The sequence below is a fragment of the Protopterus annectens genome, chromosome 2.part2 (assembly GCF_019279795.1).
Source record: "Protopterus annectens isolate FY-2018-M chromosome 2.part2, PAN1.0, whole genome shotgun sequence".
Taxonomy (NCBI): Eukaryota; Metazoa; Chordata; order Ceratodontiformes; family Protopteridae; genus Protopterus; species Protopterus annectens.
Window position 1 is genome coordinate 83,357,473 of NC_056730.1, and position 17,154 is coordinate 83,374,626.

General features: G+C 37.9%; 1 protein-coding gene across 12 annotated transcripts in view; it reads right to left on the reverse strand.

The window, feature by feature from the left end:
- Positions 1–17,154, reverse strand: part of LOC122795548 (muscular LMNA interacting protein) — a 2,709,240-nt gene that overhangs the window by 1,359,353 nt on the left and 1,332,733 nt on the right. For all 12 annotated transcript variants that reach the window (XM_044063771.1, XM_044063763.1, XM_044063765.1 and 9 more), the window contains one exon: positions 9,683–9,988. In XM_044063771.1, coding sequence (XP_043919706.1) covers positions 9,683–9,988 — 306 coding nt within the window. The remainder of the gene's footprint in view (positions 1–9,682; positions 9,989–17,154) is intronic.

The following is a 17,154-nucleotide window of genomic DNA, read 5'->3' on the forward strand; positions in this document are numbered from 1 at the left end:
CTACGGGCAAACAAATGCCTTGGATTGCTCAGATGAAGATAGTAGAGCAGTGGCTTGTCACCAAACTCTGTGCAGCTGTGTTAAAACAGGTGTAAACTCGTGCAAATGCACGGCTTATGTAGCAACTGTGAGAACCCTTTTTAAAACACGTTAAGCAATTTTCAAACAAGCTAGCCAATGGAAATGCCCAATACTGAGCCTTATTACAACATTATAATCTACAATCTATTTGAGGAGAAGGGATGACACTTGTAGTGGTCTTGTAGTATACATTCTGTTCGCCAAACCATGAACACAGTAACCTTCCTCAGCAGTTGCATTGAACCATGTGCACACTTGATGAGGTACAGTGCCCACACAGGAGACAATCTCATATCCTCCATCCAAGAAAAGGGGCAAAGACTTAAAAATGAAATTATCCACATTGATGGGATGCAATTAAGTGCACTGGTGATCCTTATGCCAACCAAAAGATAAGGGAGACTCCATGGCCAGCAGGCATGGAGGTAAAAATCACAGTTACAAATATTGCTCATGTATTCTTATACATAGTATATAGCAACATTTTTTTTTTGTGTAAACAAGTACACATTATACACTAACCTTAAGAACATGTGACTGGATAATAAATAATAAATGAATATTGACAGACTTTAATTTTACAGTAAGAAATGTGCATGACATATAGAAATGAGACCCCAGCAAATTAACACTGAAACACTGAAAGCTATATATAGAATCAGCTAATAACAGACATGCTTGATTTCTACTATATAAGAAGCTCTTGCAAAAATAAAAAAATACAGGTTTATTAAATGCATACTGAAATACCACATAGGATCTTAGGAGAAATAGTTAACAAATGATCACAGGAATCTCAAGATGCCTAGCCATACTGTGTCTGTGTGACCCAGAAGGGTAAGTATAACAAAGGAGGGTAGATTTTTGAAGAAATCTATTAAAATATTTGGCATTGAAGATGCAAATTCAGTAATAGATATTTAGAGAGAATTTACATATTATTCCCCAAGATACAGAAACTGGGCTACATTTCATAGGAACATGTGCATTTAATTGAAGGTCTTGATATGCACCCAATAACTATTTCAGATCATTCCCCAGTAATAACTAAAATAAAAACACAGGGTAATGAAATAAAAATGAGACACTGGTACTTCCCCACCTATCTGTTGAAAAAAGAGGAATTTAAGGAATGGGTAGTGGAGATTATTCAGGAGCTGTTAGAGAAGACATAAATTTATTCTGAAAATATAGCTAGGGAGTGGGATAAACTCAAGGTGGAGTTTAAAAATAGGGTGGAAATAAAAAAAAGGAGCTATGGTTGAGAAGTAACAGGAATTATGTAGGGAGACTGACAAATGTTAAAGTAATGCAGAATAGGGGGAATCTCACAGAACAAGAAAAGGATCAACTGCAGAATGCTAAATAGAAAATAAGAGATTACCTCGATAATATGCACAAGTTTAGTAAGACTGCTGTTAATCAGTTGTTTTTTGATAATAACAGTAGAGCACAAAAACTTTAAGCATAACGACTCAGGCAACAGAAAGTAGAAAGGGCTGTCACCAAGCTTAGGGATCCTATAACAAGAAATGTAACAAGGAATCCTGTAGAGGTATTAGAAATATTTTGGAAATTCTAAGAAAATTTGTATAAAGCAGAGAAATATGGAAATCAAGAAAATATACAAATGGAACTGTTTATGGAAGAATTAAATATGCCGAGGTTAGAGATAGATGAGGCTCAATTACAAACAGTTAGGATAGGAGTAACTGAAATAAAATTGTGATGTATAACCAGTCTATAAGAATGTCCCCTGGAGTAGATGGTATTCCTGTGGAAGTTTGGAAGGAAAAGACTGACAATGATCTGAAAGGTTTTGTTTAAGAGTATTTAAAGAGGAGGACAGGAACCAACATCCTGGAAGAAAGCAGTGGTAGCTGTAATACCTACAGAGGGTAAAGATCTATTAGACCCAGCTTCATACAAGACCATTTCAATAATAAACCATGATTATAAAGTGCTCATGTCTATAATGGCTAAAAGAATGACACAAGTAATGTCACAATTGATAGATATGGATAAATGTAGTTTTGTGGAGGGGAGGCAGACATATGACAACATTAACAGAACACTGATGATTCAGAAAGAAGCAGAACATAAGATGATAGCATTGTTGTCGGTGGGTCTTGATGCAGATAAAGCATTTGAAAGAGTAAGCTGGGACTTTGTGAGCAGGGCCATGGAAACATTTGCATTTCCTGAAAAAATATAAGGTTCATTAGGAGGATATATGAGGGATCAGAGGCAAAAATTAAAGTGGAAGGAGTGCTCTCTGATAATTTCTGCTTTAGTAGAGGATCCAGGCAGGGGTGTCCTCTTCCCCCTTTGTTATTTGCATTATATTTAGAACCACTGGCAAAGAAAATAAGGAACTCAGAAAGTCAAGGATATAATTTGTATAGTTGTCAAGAAAAGCTGGCTCTATTTGCAGATTATATTATTTTATACCTGACAAAACCAGAAAGAGACATTACAGTGTTATGGAACATTTTGAGACAGGTTCCAGTCTTTTTGGGATACAAAATGAATGAAGCTAAAACAAAGGTAATAGCAGTAAATTATGCACCCACACACGAATAGGTTCAGCAATATTCGTATATATGGGGGACATGACAAAAATGAAATATTTAGGAGTATGGATTAAAAATGATTCTGGTGTGGCAGCTAAGGATATGAGGAAGAGACTAAACAAAAGATAATGCAAAAACTGAGAAAATGGAAGCTTTGTTATATGGATATGGATAGTAAGATACAAGCAGTAAAAATGTTTTTAGTCTCTTTAGTCTTATACACAGGTCAGGCATATTTTTATCAACTAAAGGAGAAATTGTGGATAGCAATTAATAAAGAGCTGAAGGACTTTATCTGGGCGAGGAAGACAGCAAGATTCAAGTGGGATAAGCTGACTTCCAGTAGATAACGCCGGATTAGGATTACACATTTTGAAGGGGTATTTCAGAGGTACTCATTTAAGGCTCCTATACATAGCACAAGCAGAAAATTATAATTCAAAGTGGAAGGGATGATTCTGAAAGGGTCTATATTCTATTCTCGAAAGCCGACAATATCAAAGCTGATATTGTCGACACGAGAATAGCGAAAGCTCACAACATTGAACGTGTAAACGGAAATCTCCATAACGGGAGATTTCTGTTTACTGCAATGTAGTATGGTCTCGGAGTTGGTATATTTAAGTAGCAGGGGTTGTGGGGGGTGCAGAGGGGCTTGCCCCCTGCTTAAACCCATCAGGGTACTTTTTTCTTTTCTTTTTTTTTTTTTTTTGTTGTTTTTATAAGTTCGATGTTTGAAGACATTGACCATATGGTGTCTACCATATGGAGTTCGATGTTTTCAACCATCGATCTTATAATATAGACCCATTTTGAAATGGGGGGAAGCTCAAGAAACAAGGAGAGTCTGGGATTTTGAATGCAGGCCTTTAAGGAGAATAACAAAAATCACACAGAGCATTATATCTATGTAGTAGAATAAAGTATCCTAAGAACTAAGCCAACACAGGATTGGAGGAAAGGAGATTTAGCTGATAGGGATGCCTGCACTTAGGGATATAGACAACAGGCAAGAGGGGGCCTGGAATTTATTGGAGAAAACTGGCAAAGGAACCAAAGTATCGGGAGCAAATAACTAGACAGGGAAAGACGATAGAATGGGAAGAGGCCAATAATTTATTTGGACTACAGGTTAAAGACTGCCTTCCCTATCAAGGATTGATATCATAGTACAGCAAAGAGAAAAAATAGGGGAGATCCTAAATAAAAGACCAGCACTGGTAGAGTTTCTAGTTAAAGCTAGAAAAGAAACTGCTATTAAAAAAATGAATAATTAATAGAGCATATAAAATATTGCATGATAACTATAAAAAATCAATCAGAGGAGGTTAGCAAGGATTGCGAAGACAGATTGGATGAGCAATTCACAAACAATTGGAGGACATATGTATGTCTCCCAAATATGCAACAAAATCTAGAAGATTTAGGATTTTTGCTTAGAAATGTTTACATAGATATTTTTATTCCCCAAGTAGACTCCATAAATATTTTTATACCCCAAGTAGACTCCAGATACCTTTTCTTTAGGTAGACAGCATATGTTGGAGGTATGACGGGGAAGAAAGAGGTACTTGGGAACATATTTTCTGTGAGGGTAGTGGGTTGGTGGACTTTAGGGATTCCCTATGGGATGCACTGTCAGATATGCTGGTTGGCCAGATTGGTGTGACAAGGGAGGTGTTTTTTCTAAGCTATGATATAGAATCAGAATTGCCTAGACATGGTAAGCCTTGCTGTGTCTAATTATGGTAGCTTCCGAAAATATTACTAGAAAATGGAAATAAAAATCTAAACCAACTATATTAGAAATAGTAAATATAGCAACAGAGATAAAACAACTGGAATTGAGATCTTTAGAAAAGGGTAGGAGCAAACGTTATAGGAAAAATGGGAATTGTGGGAATAATACATACAGGGGAGGAATGAGGTTTAAAAGAAGGCAGGACTTAAATGAGTTATATAATGTTTGACTGAAAATGATTGGGTAGATTATAAGTAATGTACAATGTTTGTAATTGGGAGTCGGTCAGTATGGTTTGTGAAGTAAAATGCTTGCAACTAGAATTGTGTCGATGTGGTTCATTTTCATTTATATAAATGTATGATTGCTTATGCTGCAAGTGATGGTTTAATAGAGATTTCTGTTGCTTAAAAGAAAAAGGGGCAGGGACTGAATATTTTTTGTAGTGTTGCTTAGGTTATGCGATATATAGCAACATATGTTAAGTATAATGTTTGTTAATGTTAATACAGTTTGATTACTTTTGTATAAATGTAAATTTACTGTGTCACAAGTGATAATTCAATAAAGGTGTTTAAAAAAGAGATGCCTAGCCATTTATATCTTTAAACAAAAAGACATGTAAGTTCTTTTCACCTTTTACACATACTTAATAGTACTCACCTCCCAAACTCTGCAGGACTGTACATGATAACTCTGGTGAAACTTGTGACTACCCATCCAGTCATCAGTACTGGCCTTAAATGTAGAAAAAGTAGTACTTTGATCTGTAGTGGTAACTTATTCCATAGGTTGAGAATACATTAAGTTAGAAACCTATCCCTCCAGTGAGTCTTTGTTATTTGTTGGTGTAAACTTAGACCCTAGTACAGGTGTGTTAGAGATACTGATTTCACAAAAAAATAGGAGGTCAAATAGAAATAAGTCTTTCATAGCTCAAAAAAGTCAGGCACTTTTCATCTTTGATCAACTGGTAGGAGTATGAGTAAAAGGAAAGTTGAGGTAACCAATTGGGATAGTTGAAGCATTTATGGCCTTTCATTTTACTGATTTAAAGTCTTTTCAAGGTGAGTAATATGCTTGCATTTGTAGGTACCAAATGGTGCATTGTATTCCGTGTTGGGTCTAATAAGAGAATAATACAGTGGTAAGATGACTTCTTTAGATCTTGAAGATATTCCTTTGGAAATTAGCTGGGTCACACAAAAGTATTTCCTTAGTATTGAGGAAATGCAATGCTTTAGTGAAAGATAGAGAGATAGGGTTGTCTAAATTAAGAACCTTGGTCTCTTATGGCATTATCTGTCTGAATATGAGATTAGGGCAGCTTTTTTTGCTGAAAGCTGTTATGCTGCACTTTTTTGCAATTAGCTTGAGAGTGTTTTTAATCCACTAGGTATATGCACTGCTTGGCTCTTGTTGGGGTAGTTTAGTATAAGTAGGTGAGTGGTAAACAGTGCCCGGTTTACAATTATCAAATTAGCAAACCTGATCAAATACACTTCAGTGATATTGGATCAGATGTCTTCAAAATAAATTGCAAACAGAAAAAGACCATTTAATAAATACTGTGATATCCCACTACTTATAAATTTATTTTTATAGGGGGGGGGTACCAGAAATTTTCACAACTTGGGCTCTGTTAGGTAGCTAATTTCTGATCCATCAGATGTAGGGATTTATATAAAGTTTGCTTAATTTTTCAGTAATACCAGCAAAGGAGATGGTATCACAAGGCTTGGCCAGGTCAAGAAAAGCAGAATGCATGGTGTGATTGCTGTCCAAAGCCTCTTTAACTTTTTGAAATAAGTTTACTAGGTTCAGGAGAAAAATATGCCCTTCCCAAAACCAAACTGAGTGGGGTCCAGATCAGATAAGTTGCCTATGACTGCATAAATAAGTTCCATTGTTTGTATTCAACACTGCTGAGGCTAACGAATTAATAATTACCTGGGTCACTAGAGGGGCACTGCTTATATTAGGGAGCTACAGTAGCTGATCTCCAGGCAGCAGACAAATTCTGTGGACAGGCTGTAGCTGAACACTTTAAGCAGAAGCTCAGATAGTGCACACTTGGCACTGATGAGAATGCAGCCTAGCATAATATGTGGTCCCAGAGAAGTATTGCTTGAAGCTTTTGCCAAGTATACTAAAATTAGTCCCAAGGTGATTTCAGGGGAAAGTAGATTTTCATGGACTGTGACAGCAACAATGTAGGTAGGCAGGGTTAAGTTAGCACTGCATTTGTCCGCTAATGTTTTGTCAAAATTCTTGGGATTGGAATATGCAGTATTATTATGGATGATAAAGAGCTGCGGTGGTGGTGCTGCGGTAGCGTTGTCGCCTCACAGTAAGATGTTGCCCTGTTCGATTCTCAGCTAGAGCATCATCTGTGTGGAGACATGCGTGAATGGGCGTACCTTCGTTGAAGGTTGTGCGTAAGGGCTGGCAACCCGGCACGTAAAAATACACTGCCAATCATTAGCGGACCGGAGTTCCGCTGTGGCGACCCCTAACCGGGAAAAGCCGAAAGACACAACAACATTATGCATGATCTCATTGCATTGTTGGATATTATCCCTTAATTTTCTGACTTAAATGAAGAACGATTTGCAGTTTAAATTGGTATGTGCAGCAATCTTAAGTTTGTACCTTATTCCTTAATTTTCTGACATAAATAAAGGACGATTTCTCGTTTAATTTGGTATGTACGTATAGCTGCCTTAAGTTTGTATTTTGCTTTACATTCCCTAATATTGCTCTTATGTTCCTTGCTGACATTTTTAGTGTAGATTTTAGGTAGGGGTGGGCATTTCTTACAACTTTTCATCAGTTTCCATTTTATATTATATACTTTATTACTACATTAGTTCCACCAGAGAGTGTTATTCCCAAATTTACCATTATTTTCAGTGTAGATAGGTGCAGGCTTATTTATGCAACTGTTAATGTGATGGTAAAAATTGCAGGTCAATGCAGCAGCCCTCAAAATTGGTTCCATTGATGGGAGTTTGTTGGGGGATTTTGTATAGGCATTCTGCAATCTAAAGTAGGTTTACCCCAGAGAATTCCCTAAATGTGATATTATTTGATAAGTGATTTTTATCATTAGGCCTGATAGAGAAGATATGTTGTCAGATGTAACCAGGGATAAGGAAATATACAGTGGTGTACATGAGCCTAGATTAATAAGGTCCGGGTCATGGATATTAAAGGCTCTAGTGGGTCGTTTCACACTTTGCTCCTGTGCAATGCTCTTGAGAAAATCTAGTAAACATTGAGCATATTGTTTTTTGTTTATTGATTTTTTTTAAGATCAGAAATGTGCCAACAGATGCTTGGGTAATTGAAGGTTCATAGCAAGAAGGCACAACTTTTATATTTAACTACACAATGGTATTAATTCCATTATCTTTGGAGAATGTTGATTAGGATCTGCAATTAGCAATCAAGTAATAGTTGGATGAAATAAAATGTATACCAGTCTTTTCAAGAAAATACAAAAATGAAATAAATCACACTCATAACTTCACAGATAAACAGCAACAAAACAATAACAAGGAGAATTAAAAATAATAAAAAAGACTGAGTTAATATTAAAAAGTAATACAACATACTACTGTAATTCTGTATACCAATTAATTATAAACATGGCATTATTACTTCCCTTGAAATTTCTTTTTGCATTTATTCATCTAACTACTTAAAACGTTGATAGGCCTTAAGCATATGCGCTAATAACTTATCTTGCGGTATAAGTGAATGCCACTATGAATTAGGGGGTAGGTGGAGGAAAGTTAAAACAATTTAAACCTTAAAATTCCACCAAAGGACAACTTGCAGCAAGAAATAAATGTCAGAAGGAAGCATTGAGGCTGACATAACCCCCTCTGTGTTTACAGGTTCAAGCCTGGTTTGAAATAACTTTGCGCTATTACTGCTATTCCCCATGAACTTGATCTTGTCACTGGAAAACACAGGCAAAAGTTTAAAAACAGTCGCTTTTCACCCAGTCCCTGCCTCACTGTGATTTATTTCTTTATAAATCACATTTCAGTCACAGTATGGATCACAGATCAAAGCAGTATGAACAGCCCAGAAAGGACTGCCTGCTGTTTCACTGCTAAAATGGTGATAAAATTAAAAAGTGTTTAAAAAATAGCCAAACATATTCATGAATCAGAGGACAGCACTTGAAAAGAATACCTGAAGAAGTCAATGACCAAGCAATAGAAAGAGTACTGAATGCAGAGGTGGAGAGCTTGCCCCATGCAAAAAAAAAAAAAAAAAAAAAAAAAAAAAACCGAATTTTAAAGCAGAAGAACAAAGTTCGATATTCACTCTTCTCTGGGAATTTTTGTGCATTTTTTCTCGGTCTGTTAGCAGTCTGTGTTATAAGTGCTGACATTTCAACAGGGAGTCAAAAAAACGACTTCATTATTCATTGCTTAATAGGATTTTTCTTCAATATTTTGACTATGGGCATAGCCATATACTTCCACAGATAATTATTAAAAAGAAGCCATGAAAATTATGAAAATTAAAACCTATTCAAAGCCATCTCTATGGTACAAAAGGACAAAGCCCTGACTGCCTTGACCCATGATTACACAGTGGTTAGAATGCTGGAAGAACTGGCAAAGGGGGAAAAGGAGTGAGCAGCAAATGTTAGCACAACCATTCTGAAGGGACAGAGGCTGAGATGCACCCTGGTTAATCTAGCTGTTACATATCAAGCACTACCCAGTTATGGCCTAAACCTCCTTTCTAGCTCTTTTTCCTTCAGAGTGCTATACCATTGTTCTTTTCATTAGTCTCATCTATCATTCTCTGCACATTCAGAGAAACCCACATATAGTAATGCCCTATAAATTAGCAGGTAATAAACCTACAGCAGCTTTCATTCAGATTTTTCATTACAGCAGCTGGGTACTTTCATAAATGAAATGATGGACAACTTATGCAATCCTTCCAAAGCAGTGACACTGAAGAGACTACCTTAAAATGTTATAAGAACCATCATTTTTTGCATTATCTTTGTTTACAGACTATGGTCTTCTTTGTGCATGTGTACATTCTGAAAGTATATATTCCCCTGTATTATATTAATTTATAATACTATGGCTATGGCAATAAATTATTCAGTCTGATTCAGTCCACATAAGCAATTAACAAATGACAAAAAAAATTGTAGCAAGAACTGTTAATTACATTATTGTTCTTCTTAAGTTTATTTTTTGTCGCTTGTTAGTCTAAAAATACAAATCAGCTTTACACATTAACTAACCTTGAGGAGTTTGTCTTCAGATGTCTTGATGGAGGTAAATGGAACACAGTCTGATCTTATATGTTGCAAATAATTCAGAGGTGGTTCATACATGCTATGGAGCATGGTTTGCTCTTGAGGGCTGTAATATTTGCTTTCACTTTGCAAATGTTTCTGGTCTTCATCTCCTCCATCAGAGTCACCAAGGTATACAATTTCTGCTTTAAAAACTCCATCCTGATGCATGTTTTTGTCTTTCACAGATCGTTCTTCTAGCTGAGAATGCCAAGCAACTGAAGACCAAGCGTTTTTGGTAGGCTGTTCAATCTAAAAAAATAATGTTTGTTTTTAAAAATACATACAATTATTTTACATTAAAATCTACTGTTCAATAAGCTTACTACATAACATTTTCATTCTATGAAAAGATTTTTTTTCAATAAGTGGCATTTATATAAATTGACATTATTGGAGAAAGCAGAAAGTTTATGCAAGGCCAAGATAGAATAGGATGCCTTTGCTTTAAAAAGTAGTTGCCCCTGTATGACCATCTTAGTTGTTGGTGCTTTCAAACATCAGACAGTTACAATGGCAAAATACAAAAACAAACCATCAAGTCAACTTGATATGGCTTCTGCAAGACAGCAACCAATCACTTTTGTGGTCATGAATCAGACGTCATATTTTGCTGTACTTTAGAAAGTAATGAAAATGTTGTATTTTCATAAGGGGGGGTGGTATCTTTCTTTGAGCCAAACTATATTTCATTATTTAAAGATGCTTAGATGAGAACTATCACTGCTTTTTCACAGGGGTACCTATAGGTAGAAATGAAGGTGTACAGCTTTGTTTAAACTATAGCAGGTTGCTGTTCTAGGCAACTTTCACGGCTGCAACATGCACATTATGGACTACACTGTTGTACAGTTCTCATTAGTTGGCTATACTAAACAGCATGCTCAAACTTCCCCACCTGTCAACTCTCCCTTCCACTTGTACAGAGTAAGCAAATGAAAATAAAGTTTTATAATACAAAGAACAGTTTCTTCAACTGAAGTTATCAAAATAACGCAAAAGGTACTGAAGTTATATTCAGCAATAAGATCCTACTTGTTTAAACAGCTGATCACTACAGTCACTTAACATAATATCACTACACTAAATCATTTAACTATAGAATATCCCCTGACCAACCAACCAATTAAATGCAAATAAATGACAATTCTCTTTAACCTGTAATTTTATTTGTAATCTAGAACCTTATTTGGACATGCAAACACACAAAAACTGTAGCCTGTTCTTATCATAGGCAGAGTTTTCCACTTCAAAAAGCTACTGTCATTTTAATAAAACTTGGCACAACTGAATGCAAAGAGGTTCTACTGAACAATGATCCACTGAATGCTGCCACTAAAAAAAAAAAAAATATATATATATATATATATATATATATATATATATATATATATTATATGTCGAAAAGTGTTCTTATAATTTAACATTTAAATTTGCTCATAGCAACATAGTAGGGAATATATGATTATTTGGATGTAACAGTCTTCAGGTGTTGTCACGGCTGACTGTTAGATTGTAGGCCAAGCTGATTAGTGTTTTACAGATTGAGATGGTGTTATCATGCTCTTGTCACATGGACTATTCCACAGGGCAATATATGCAAGCAAATAGAAATTATAATAATTTTGCTGGTGTTGAACTTAAACTTGGAAGGATTTATGACCATTCCAGACAGAGGTTATAAATACAGGCAAACAATGGATGGGAGAAATGGAGTTGTGGCAGATGTTAAACAAGTTATCTCATATTTGCCTGTGTGTCTGGCAGTTAGCAGAGCAGGATTAAGGCTCTGGGCTGGGCTGTTAACAAGTCGTGTTTTTAGTTAAGGGTACAAGATTTAATCAAATCCCCTTGCCTTCACTTTACTAGGCAGTATTCCCAGGTGTCAACCCTGAAAAACAAGACTTTGCCATCTCGGCTTGCCTGGCTAATAAATTGATCAAATAAATATTTGAATAAAATGGTATGTGTTAAAAAATAATATGCAAGTGAATGTGTAATAAATGGGCAAAGGATTACAATAGTTAGTAAATTTATCAAATTGAAAAATGAGTGTTTTAGGGCTATCTTATTAAGAAACAGAAAAGCTTTAAAGGTGAGTGAAAGGCCATTGGTATATTATAGACTCAGCAATTTGAAGGACATGTTCACCAAGTCAGTTATTACTGAACAGCTTAGAAAGAAACAAAAGGGTACAAGTTATTGTCGGGCATGTTCAACTTAAAACTTTTTGAGGAATATGAATTCATGTATGCATCGAGCTCTGAGTAGAAAATTATCAATTACTTGTATTCTAATTTATCACTGTGGGAATAATATTTGTAGCTGTTGGAAAATAACTGTTTATGCATGGAAGGAAAAACAAGCTACGTCTTCAGACAATGAGCATTTGGATTATGTCAAGAGCTGCAATGGCACTTATTGGCATATAGAAATATATTAATAAAGAAAAACAGGATTGTCTGTTTAAATTTCCGGATAATCAGCTTCTCAAAAGAACTCTTCTGGGTGGGAAATATTTTGTACTGTGGCAGATGCAGCTAAATACAAGGGTGGGGTCAGTTTTCCCCAGTCTGGATGTACCCACCTCTCATCAGGACTGCAACATATCTTGCCTAATCCCATTGTCCTGCCTAGATGATCACCCACAGGACTTCAGTCTGTCCTACCTGTTCCATGTGTCTTGTCTGGATAACTCCCCACACTGGACTGTAAACTGTCCGCATGTTCCCTGTGCCCTGTCAATATGAGTCCTCCAATCTTTTTAGTCTCCTGCCATGTACTGTGCAGTGGTACTACACACAATGCAATGCTGGATGACAGTCTCTGTTGCTGCCAAGTCACCTTCATGGATGACTGCCATACTGATGTCTATTACCAATTATCCTCTCTTTGTCATTTCCTTTATGGCAGTTACACTCTGATATCTACTTTATCGAGCTAAAATTGGGCTTGTAGAAATGCAATTATTCCATTGAGGTAATTTAATGCAATTGACTGAATCACATATATAACACGATGCGTTATCACCACTCTTCCTCACTAATTAGCCCTGTTCCAGACTGTGCATGGACTGAGAGGTCACATATGGTGTGTATGCCTGGGGAACCTTGTTGAGATTATTATAGTTTGCATGACAGTAATGACCATTGTCACTACACAACCCCATTGCCTGTCATGTGTATATACAGACTTTGAGGTCATATAGGGTGTGCACACCTGATGAATCTGACCATGTTGATGTCACCCTTTATTATAGTATTTACCAGAAGCATTGTGCTACTGTGCTGCACATCAATGTCCATCACTTTGTGGCTGCAATGTAATGCAGTGTGAGCTAAATGCCACATTTAATCCTGAATTGACCTGATGAGAGGACATGGCCTCAATAGGGTCTAACTCTGGGAAGAATTTAACCTGGCACAGCACAGAGTGTAAGAACTTTTTGCTCAACACCAGGAGAAATTATATCCTTAAATTTGAACTAATACCTGTTCATACCTAACACCTCTTTATTCTCCATTCTTCACTCACTTCCTTATTTCCATCAATTTCTCTCCTCTAGCTTTCTCTCTAAATATACCGTAAGCCTGCTATTCTCTTGCTTTATGATGCAATTCCTGTTTCTGTTATAATAACTTACCTTGAATTTCTCTTTATAAACTAGCTAAAATGTATCTAAATATTAAACCATTGTCATATAACTTGTATTTATTCTTAACAAGAGTTTTCATGTGTCTAATTTTGTATAATTATTTAAACTGTAGTTGTTTTTTGTATTACTTTTAAAGACCGAAAAACTTATCGCTATTAAAATGTTTCGCAATCCTTTGCAACGTTTTGCACTGGGACTCTGATGAAACTGGGCCCCTACCCAGTAGGACTTTCAAATGTCAATAAATAAATAAATAAATCTTCTACTCAAGCATGATAGGGGTACAAGCTGGAGAATTAGGAGGGTCCACTTTATAAAGCAGAAGATCGACATGAGTTTGTCCCAACAGTGAGTGATGCCACTGGTAACATCCAGTGTGCTGAGCAGCACTAGCATAAGTATAGTGACCAGAAGAGCCACCCATGCTAACACCTAGTGAACTGAGCAGCACTTGCAGACATACAGTGACTAGAGGAGGTGCCACCCATGGTGACACCCAGTGTATTGAGCAGCATTAGCATGAGTATAGTGATTAGAAGAGTTGCCACCCATGGTGACACCCAGTGCATTGTACAGCGCTGGCATAAGTATAGTGACTAGAAGAAGTGCCACCCATGGTGACACCCAGTGTATTGATCAGTGCTAGCATACGTATAGTGACTAGAAGAGGTGCCACCCATGGTGTCACCCAATGTATTGAGCAGTGCGAGCAAAAGTATAGTGACTAGAAGAGATGCCACACAAGATGACACCAAGTGAATTGAGCAGAGCTAGCATATGTATAGTGACTAGAGGAGTTGCCACCCATGGTAACACCCAGTGTACTGAGCAGTGCTAGCATATGTATATTGACTACAAGAGGTGACACTCAGTGTATTGAGCAGCACTGGCATCAGTATAGCGACTACAAGAGTTGTTACCCATGTTGACAGCCAGTGTATTGAGCAGCACTAGCATAAGTATAGTGACTAGAAATGGTGCCACCTACAGTGACACCCAGTGTATTGAGCAGTGCTAGCATACATATAGTGTCTAGAAGAGGTGCCACTCATGGTGACACCCAGTGCATTGAGCAGTTCTGGTGTATGTATAGTGACTAGAAGAGGTGCCACCCATGGTAACACCCAGTGTAATGAGCAGCACTTGAATATGTATAGTGACTAGAAGAGTTGCCACCCATGCTGACACCCACTGTACTGAGCAGTGCTAGCATACATACAGTGAATAGAAGAGGTGCCACCCAAGGTGACACTCAGTGTATTGAACAGTGCTAGCATATGTATAGTGACTAGAAGAGGAGACACCCATGATGACACCCAGTGTATTGAGCAGTGCTAGCAAAATTATAGTGACTAGAAGAGGTGCCACACATGGTGACACCCAGTGAATTAAGCATTGCTAGCATATGTATAGTGACTAGAGGAGTTGCCACCCATGGTAACACCAAGTGTATTGGGCAGTGCTAGCATACGTATATTGACTACAAGAGGTACCACCCGTAGTGACACCCAGTGTATTGAGCAGCACTGGCATGAGTATAGTGACTATAAAAGTTATTAGCCATGTTGACACCCAGTGTATTGAGCAGCACTAGCATACATATAGTGACTAGAAGATGTGCTACCTATGGTGACACCCAGTGCATTGAGCAGCACTAGCATAAGTATCGTGACTAGAAGAGGTGCCACCCATGGTGACACACAGCATATTGAGCAGCACTAGCATACATATAGTGACTACAAGATGTGCCACCCATGGTGACACCTAGTGTATTGGGCATTGCTTGAATAAGTATCATGATTAGAAGAGATGTTACTCATGGTGACACCTAGTGTATTGAGCAGTGCTTGAATAAGTATCATGATTAGAAGAGTTGTTACTCATGGTGACACCTAGTGTATTGAGCAGTGCTTGAATAAGTATAGTGATTAGAAGAGGTGCCACTCATGGTGACATCCAGTGTATTGTGCAGTGCTAGCATACATATAATGACTAGAAAAGGTATCACCCAAGGTAACACCCAGTAAGTTGAGCATTGCTTGCATACATATATTGACTAGAATTGGTAGCACCCATGGTAACACCCAGTGTATTGAGCAGCACTAGCATAATTATAGTGACTAGAAAAGGTGTTACCCATGGTGACACCCATTGTATTGAGCAGTGCTAACAAAGGTATAGGGGCTAGAAGAGGTGCCACCCATGGTGGCACCCTGTGAATTGAGCAATGCTAGCATACTTATAGTGACTAGAAGAAGTGTCACGCATGGTGACACCAAGTGGATTGAGCAGTGGTAGCATATGTATAGTGTCTAGAGGAGGTGCCACCCATGGTGACACCCAGAGTGTTGAGGAGCACTACCATAAGTATAGTGACTAGAAGACATGCCACCCATGGTGACACCCAGTGTATTGAGCAGTGCTAGCATAAGTATAGTGACTAGAGGAGGTGCCACCCTTGGTGACACCTAGAGTATTGAGGAGCACTAGCATTAACATAGTGACTAGAAGACGTGCCACCCATGGTGACACCTAGTATATTGAGCAGTGCTAGCATATGTACAGTGACTATAAGAGGTGCCACCCATGCTGACACCCAGTGGATTGAGCAGCACTAGCATACATATAGTGACTAGAAGAGGTGCCACCCATGGTGACACCCAGCATATTGGGCAATGCTAGCATGTGTATAGTGACTAGAACAGGTGCTACCCATGCTGACACCCAGTGTATTGAGCAGCACTAGCATACATATAGTGACTATAATAGATAGCACCCAAGGTAACACCCTAAAACTGAGCAGCAGTAGCATACATATAGTGACTAGAGGAGGTGCCACCCATGGTGACACCCAGTAAATTGAGCAGCACTAGCATGAGTATAGTGACTAGAAGAGGTACCGTCCATGGTGACACCCAGTGTATTGAGCAGCACCAGCATACATATAGTGACTAGAACAGGTGCCACCCATGCTGACACCCAGTGTATTGAGCAGCACTAGCATATGTATAGTGACTATAAGAGGTGCCACTGATGGTGACATCCAGTGTATTGAGCAGCACTACCATAATATAATGACTAGAATAGATAGCACCCAAGGTAGCACCCAGTAAATTGAGCAGCACTAGCATACATATAGTGACTAGAGGAGGTGCCACCCATGGTGACACCCAGCATTTTGAGCAGCACTAGCATGATTATAGTGACTAGATGAGGTGCCACCCATGGTGACACCCAGTAAACTGAGCAGCACTAGCATACATATAGTGACTAGAAGAGGTGACACTCATGGTTACACCCAGTGTCTTGACCAGTGCTAGAAAAAGTATAGTGACTTGAAGAGATGCCAGCCAAGGTGACACTCAGTGTATTCAGCAGTGCTAGCATATGTATAGTGACTAGAAGAAATGCCACCCGTGGTGACACCCTGTGTATTGAGCAGTGCTAGCCAAATATAGTGACGAGAAGAGGTGGCATCCAGGCTGTCTCTGACAGTGAAAATATGATGTGGAGAGAGAACCACTGTACAGTAGGCCTTGAACCTGCATATATAATTGCCCTGTACTGTCACAGATATGATGTGATCACTGCTGTTTATTTTATAGCCAAAAAATGCAAACTGCTCTTCCTGGGTGGTGGGCTTAGTATTGTGAATTACTTGCATTATGGTGCCACAGCAGTTGCCGTTTGATTCATGATTTTTATTCTTTTTAATATCTAGCCATTGCTTAGGAATTCCTTGCATTTTGAATTTATGTTCTTC